The sequence below is a fragment of the Alligator sinensis genome, unplaced genomic scaffold, assembly GCF_000455745.1.
Source record: "Alligator sinensis unplaced genomic scaffold, ASM45574v1 scaffold1499_1, whole genome shotgun sequence".
NCBI classification, from domain to species: Eukaryota; Metazoa; Chordata; order Crocodylia; family Alligatoridae; genus Alligator; species Alligator sinensis.
Genome location: NW_005842494.1, coordinates 990,736 through 998,217, shown reverse-complemented (window position 1 = coordinate 998,217; position 7,482 = coordinate 990,736). Strand labels below are relative to the sequence as shown.

The following is a 7,482-nucleotide window of genomic DNA, read 5'->3' as shown; positions in this document are numbered from 1 at the left end:
TCCATTGCAATGATGTAATGCCTTGAACTTGACCTCCCAAAGTGCCACAACCACCCAGACAAACACCTTTGAACTTTTCCAGATGTGTCTAAAAACACCAGAGCTGTTTGGCCAAGGTCTTTACACCAGCGAGTATTATAAAACAAGGACTGGATCGTTCTTATGTTGTAATTTGCTGTACCATTTGTTCTGCCTTCTCACAAAGAAAGACACGCATTCTCCCCTCCCAGCTCTGGCGTATGCAACCAGCTTAAAATAAAGTGAACTGAAGTATTTGCACCCAAGAGATCCTAACAATACTGACAAGGACTGTAATGCTACTCTCAAGTGGGGCTTCATTAAAACCTCAGTCATTTACTGCACAGCATATTTTTATTGGTTTTGCAAAACTTGCATGAATTTATTAGTGTTGAAGGCTTGTGATTTCAAGCCAAGTGATGTATTAGGCAGGAAGCAATCCAAGCAAGTAAGGCCAACATATGAGAAGTAATGTCTTAGCAAGTTGCGTGAAAAATCAACCCTTTTCATCAAAAGACTTTTACCCGTACTTTTTTTCTCTTTCCTTATTAAGCTTTGTACAGAACTATAGCAAACGAGCTTCCGTTCAATACGTGTGATATCCTCAATAATCTCTTAGCATGCATCAATACCCTAATGGATGTAAGATGTACCTACTGAAATCGCATAGCAACAACATCATCTTAACAGATTATTGTCCTACACCCACGCTCCACCCCAACGCTACTCCGTCTCCTCACTGGCACGGAAGTAAAGAAATACACACAGATCATCACTGGACAGGTCTCAACAGTTTATAGCAACAGCACATTAAACAAAAACATTTCTTCCTCTTATTTGTATCATCACGAAATCTAAGGGAGAGCCTATAAGACGTGTGCAGTCCTTTGGGAACTAGTTCGCTCTTCTATTATAATAATAATAATACTTGAAGATAAATGATTTGTCAAATTCACCTATGCTTTAATTGTATTTTAAAGGAAAGTTTTTAGAGCCAAATCAGTTCCAAATCCGTGACTCATTCAAGAAGCCATATGTGGCCCTGCTACTGGCAAGCATCCTCCACCACTGCCTGGGGCTTCAGAGGTTTCCAAATCCTTTGGCAGGCGTCCTACGTGCAGGCCCAAGCCCAGAGGTTTGGGGTTCGGATGCCCCCGATTTTTGCTTGCCCTCAGCCCTATGGCCGCAGGAGCAAGCTAGGGAGAGGTCTCCCGTTTCCATGAAGCCAAGATCTTCCCACTGGAAATGAAAGTGGGAGGTTACCCATGCATGACCTCCGCAGGTACTACCCCGTGCCAGAAAAGCGGTTATCCCCAGCGACTCGGAAAACCGCCTTGGTGGTCATGGTGTTCCCCCTGCCTTTACAACATATCCTTCATCTTTAGCTCATGTGACTCATCCTTACAGCCCAGGTGTAATGAGCTGCATGTTACGGACACAGCGAGTAAGGCATGGATGAAACAACATGGCAAAAGCTGCAAGGGCAGAACCAAAACCTTACAACTCAGAATCTCCTGGCCCTGCCCTAAGATCCTACTTTTATTGTCAAATTTGACTGATTTTTTTTTTTTTTTTTTTTTTAACTTGACTGATGCAGCAGGTGCCTTGATGCGAGGAAGCTGTGATGCAGAGCTCGGTGTGCGAGCTGGGAGGGGAAAGCAAGAGAGAGACGGAGAGAGCAAGGGGTCACTGCTTGAATGGAAAGCAGCAGCACACCTTTGAGGGGTCAGGGCTACATTACTCTAAAACCTCTAGCTTTACTCATCTCCAGCCCCGTGGCAGGAATTCAAGCGGGTGGAGCCCTCTTCCCTCTGGAAATATCTGATAAAATCCACCCCCCCCTTTTTCCTTTTCCACACAGCCTGCACAGGATATGGGTGTGGGGTCTGCAGGCACGAATGACACAAAGAAAAGGGCCAGGAGAATGTGGGAAGGAGAAGGGATGACAACTCAAACCATTACATCACCCTGTTGAGCTGTGAGCCGACTCACCTAATCAACACTTCGCTCTGCTTAGCCAGAGCTGATGAAAAAAAAGAAAGAAAGAAACATTTTGCTTTGGCTCGTCGCCTGATTTAATGTCACTAGCTTATCTAAGAGTTAGCGTATGAGCCCAATATCTTGGGCAGGATCTACAAAGCTTGCGGCTTATGCACATTTCTGAAAGTTGAATCTGAACTGCCAGTTCTCTTAAGCGTCTTCTACGTCAGCTCTTTTTGGAAGGCTAACTTCTTTGTTTCTATAGGATCGTGGTAAAGGATATGTGCTTTAAGGCAACAGCATGCAAAGCAAAAAAAAAAAAAAAGACCCCAAACTCCGGACTGGCACACAAAGCCGTCTCTTGCACTAGTGTCCGTACATGTAGTTTTGATACGGGCACTACTAGGGCAGTCGCCCTGTTCGGTCCGTGAGCAGCTCTCCCTTCCCCGGGCGTACACACACATTGTCCCAATTCCTGCTTTAGTGAAGCAGTTAATATTGTGGCAATGTATGATCACGCACAGCTGAAACTTGGCACGCTGTTACATTTCTGAATGTCATCGAGGGCTTGATTTGGGCTTGCTTCATGCTCGGCTGAATGTTCTTATTTAAACAAATGGATCTGCCCGTCTCTAGCGATTCAAAGCCTGCGTTATGAGATGGATTGTGTGAGCAAATATTTTTCACTTAGCACCTTTCAATCTTAAGTATCCCAAGGCACAATGCATGTTATGTTTCCATACAGCACACGCTGAGCTGTTCCTGGGATGGCAGGTTGGCACTTAATTGATGGATAGCAGCTTGTGCAACGTGGAAGGTAAAGGAAACGCTGGGATAGGACACAGAAGCAAATGCCAGCTGAGGAGAAGGATGATTTTGTGGATAAGGACGGCCAGGTCAATGCACTGACCCGGAGCTCAGGAGGACAGGGCTCTATTTCCTGGTTCTGTCACAGACAGTATGTGACCTGGGACAAATTCATCAGGTATTAATTTAAATCGTATCAGAAGGCATGGTCACAAACCAGGGTTTTAGAACTGCACACAGGGGGAGCATGGAAATGCTATTATAGTGATGGGAAAGTGTCCAATTTGCTGGGCTATGAAATATCACACAGCTGCATATTATCAGTTCACAGTAATATTACTTACCTCTTACTTAGCACTTTCCATAAACCCATTTCAAAGCATTAAAAAAAAAAAAAAAAAAGGCCTCGTCATCCTCATTTTACGGAAAGAGAAACGGAAATGCGGAGAGGTGAAGTCACTTACTACAATTCACGCAAAGAGTTTAGTGCCTGAACATGGGAAAGACCCCCTAGGAACAACTTCTAAAACATATGAAGAGTAGTTGATAGAAAGGCACTGAAAATTGCTATAGCAATCCAGTGTGAATTTTAGTTCTCGTCTAATATAAGTGCTAGATTATATTGCTACTGAATTTCATGACTGGATTTGCCTTTACTCTGTGCATATTCCAGCTTTACTACAAGAGTTCAAAGTAACATGTCAACACATTTTTTCTTGTACCACCCTAGACCAGCTCTGTTCCTACTTACTGCCTGTCACTGGGATAGATGAATCAAATGAAGTAACATAACATTATAAACCAAACAGAGGATGGTCCTACACCCATGTTCTTATAATTGCAGGTCCTTAACACCAACTCTTCTCTATGAAATGACAGACTTAAAGTGGTCTTGCTTTAATGAATGTGAGTTTAAAGAAATGGTGACACACCTATGCCACAGCAAAGCAACTGGAAAATCTGCTGGAATAGCCACTTGCCCATAGCCCCTACAATGCCCTGTGCAAAAGTTGGGTCTTTCAAACTCCCTTCAGTCAAATAAGGTGGTTACTTAACCCCATCAACACAATATGTGTGTGCCTTTAATCTTTGGAAGGGCTAGGAAAGAGTTCTGCATTGTGCACAGACGTGTAAAAGAGTATTTGGTGGGGAATGCACCATGCAAGTTTGGAGTTGGTGACTTCTGGACCTCAGCTGGCAACTTCATGGCCTTGTGGGCTAAATCTTATTTCAACTTGTTGTGCCTGAATGTCCCGTATATAGCTGCATATGTGCCACTTTTGCATTTTATTTCCACCTATGCTTCCCATCTTGGCAGGCTCCACTATAGCCACAATGGCACGGAGGTAGCCCTGAGCAAGGGCTGCAACTGCTCCATTGCTGGGCTGAGAGGTAGGCCCCTCCTCTGTTACCATTTACTTCAGGATGATCCTTTCCTCACTGGGGCATGCTGTATGAACTTTGCATCTGATTTACAATTTCATTGCAATACCAGGCTTGGGGCAAGATTTTACCAAGACTTTGGGCAAAGCTTGCTGGGCCCCAGGGCCTGAATCTCAGGCAAAAACCACAGGCATATTTTTGACCCATTGCCAGGCAAAAGATGGCTCTGAGTGCTGGGATTTGTTCAAGCCCCATGATCAAATTAAAACTCAGTGGCTAGCCAGACCTCCATCCTTCTCCACCTAGAACGATTGTTCATACGAGTACCTACAAATGACCACATTTTGCAACATTTCTTCCTTAATGGAGACAAGGATTTCAGCAGCGACTTAAGTGATGAGTGCATGGAAGAGCTAAAAACTGGGAATGGAAAACAAATCCCTGAATTACAAGCTGGAAAATGCTAGCACAGTGCCCACTTCACCTGTGCTGACTGCTTCATGTTATAATGCCACTAATGTATTTATCCTGGAGTCTGTAAATGTTTCTGGACACTTGAAGCAGACATAGTATTTCAGGACCGAAAACTGATGAAACTAGTAACCCCCAGAAAAGGCAACAGGCAAAACACTATTTTGCTGTAGGTGCCTCACTGCCACTTATGTAGTTTCTGGCACCTGCCTGCAGCTTGCAACTCAGCTTTGCATGCACGAGTCTGTGTGCACCCAACTAAGCAGGCCAACGAGGGCAGCTGTGCAGGGATATGTGCACAAGGCTGATTTAAGGTCCCAACTTTTAGTTGCAGAAAAACGTGACTAGTGGGCATTGCACACTTGAAGCTCAGTTCCAGGGACAACTTATTCGGAGGGGATATGAACCTTCATCCCCTGCCTCGTACCAAAGCGCTCTAGCCCATAGGCCACAGGCTGGCCTGTCCTAGGTCTTTCCCCAGCTCTAGCCCTGGAGCTGACCTCCCGGGCAGGCAATAGAGGAAGCTAGATGAAGCAGGAGAAGGAGACCTAACCACAGCGTGCATGACCTCCAGGAGGTGGATGCTCTTGTGCAGAGGAAAGGGACCAGGGTTGAGCCTGGGACCCTGCTTCCAGTGGGGACAGGGATTTTCCAGGTGCTCTTTATTCATCCTGGCTACCCAATGTGAAAAGTAAAGGTGCAAGGGGCCTCTTCAAGAGGAGGGCTGAAGAAGCCTCCATATCATGCCTAGCTTGTAGCGTGGTGGTTAGAGCGATTTACTGGGAAGCAAGCTCTCGCTCCCTCTGGGTGAGGACAGCCCAGAACTGGGGCCTCCTACTGCCTGGGCTAGTGCCCTCACTGCGGGGCCGACGAGCGGGAGTGCTCTTCTACTCCTCCTCTGCTTTGCTTTGGCCAGGTGCACTCACACAGCCATTCTGTTTTGCTACAGGGACAAACAAGCTGTGCACAAGTGCCATAAACCACGGGTACGCCATTGCACATATGCTATTTAGGCATCTACTGTGCAACAGATGTAGCTCAACGTATCTGGCAATTAAAGTAGCTGGCTAGGAGAGCTGGAAAGAGAATCCAGGATTTGTAAGAAACTTATTGTGAAACCTTCCCAAATTCCACCCTGGCCTGAGTTTCACTCACAATTCCAACAAACAACAAAAAAAATCAAGTTAAGGTGCTCCACCCCTTGGGAAAAAAAAAAAAAAAAATCACATCCTTAATCTCTCTGTACTTCATATTACCCTGAACTAGATTTGGAATAATAGTTCCCTACTCCAGCAAATGTTGGCATCTTATTTGGTGATTGCAAAGCGGTGCAGTATCCTGTATAAGTGCAATGCAGTGACTGGTCCAATAAAATGTATCATATTCTGGACACGGTGCAACTAGAAAATTAAAAAACAAAACAAAAACACAACCCAAACCCAGCCAAAGCTGGCATCAGATAATTTTGTCTTCACTTTTTTCATATCACAAGTGGACTCAGGTTTCTAATGGCAGAGGAACACTTGCATACAAGTCTTGCTAGCTAGGCACCTCAGCGCGACACTTCTGAAGTGTACTTTTAAAGGCTTCTTTGTACATTTTCTTTCTGTAAGATTAGTGCCCGCTGAAGTCTAAGGTGAAATGGCTCAAATGAGCAAATGTACATCTTGCCAGAGTCAGATGAGAGTGAACTCGATCCTTTCTGAAGTTTAAACATTGAAATAAACAGCAAGAAGGAGGAGTAGACTGTAACCAAGCATTTGAGAGGCTCTACCAGCTCACATTGCAGGGACTAGGGCACAATTACAGTAGGTTTGATACCCAGAGGATCCTGCGGTATACACAGGATATGGCACATTTGATTAAAGAACAGTCTATCTTCAACCTCTTATATCCAGCATCATTTTGGAGATTCCTGGTTTTGAGGTAAAAGAGGTAATGTTTCCACCCCAAAACACTGCCTTTTAAATAAGCTACGTAAGGAAATCCTCTCATCATTACTATACAAATATTTTGCAGTGCTGAGTGTTACTTGCAGAAGTATGATAGGAGGATTCCCCGTGTTCACTGAGCATAACTGTAATCATATTTTTAAGGAAGCGTTTATCTTTCATCAAATAGTGACTGAAGTTGGAAATTCTGCATCGGTGCAGACACAAGTTACTTGCATTCGCTGGATGGACTCAGCACACAAGCACAGTCCAACTTTAGGCTTCCACCTAACATCCTTTCTGCTGGGAAGGATGCTGGTTCACATCTGTTTAAATCAGCACTAATTCCTGTTTGGGATTTCCATTCTTTTTGGGCATTTGGGAGGGGCTGGATTATACCAGCATCTCTCCCCTGTATTGCCTTTAGTACCAAGCTCTCCACATCAGGTTGTGATATGCTCTACTTCTATTGAATATACCTTACCTGACAGCACTCTCTTTAGTTTGCTATTCCAAGAACATATTATAGAGAAGAATGAATTGTCATCATGCTGCTGTATTTCATGCCTGAAAAAAAACAACTGAGTGGCTATAACTGCATCGTTTTATGTTTAATACTCACCAAGCAGGCTCAGAGCACAGAGAGCTGCCCAGAAAAGCTGCTTCCTCTTCATTGCTCTGAAGCTTCCCAAAAACATCCCTGCTTGTGGCTCACAATTAAAACTGTATGTTGCTCTGAGTAATCTTGAGTTTTTGAGTCCTGCTATTGAGGCTGCGTGCAGCTTTCCTGTAGCTCCAGTCTTGGCGATCAGCAAGCCAAGGGGTGGATATTCCTTCACAGAGGTTGTGCTTCTGCTTCAAGACTGAGGTGGAGTTTGCCTGAAGTTTGATC

General features: G+C 44.6%; 1 protein-coding gene across 2 annotated transcripts in view; it reads right to left on the bottom strand.

The window, feature by feature from the left end:
* CD34 (CD34 molecule) overlaps nucleotides 1-7,482 on the bottom strand; it is a 23,763-nt gene extending 16,281 nt beyond the window's left edge. Inside the window, exon 1 of one of the 2 annotated variants that reach the window (XM_006031311.3) lies at nucleotides 7,213-7,482. In XM_006031311.3, coding sequence (XP_006031373.1) covers nucleotides 7,213-7,288 — 76 coding nt within the window. In that variant the 5' untranslated portion in view covers nucleotides 7,289-7,482. The remainder of the gene's footprint in view (nucleotides 1-7,212) is intronic. The other variant, XM_006031310.3, reaches the window with a different exon arrangement.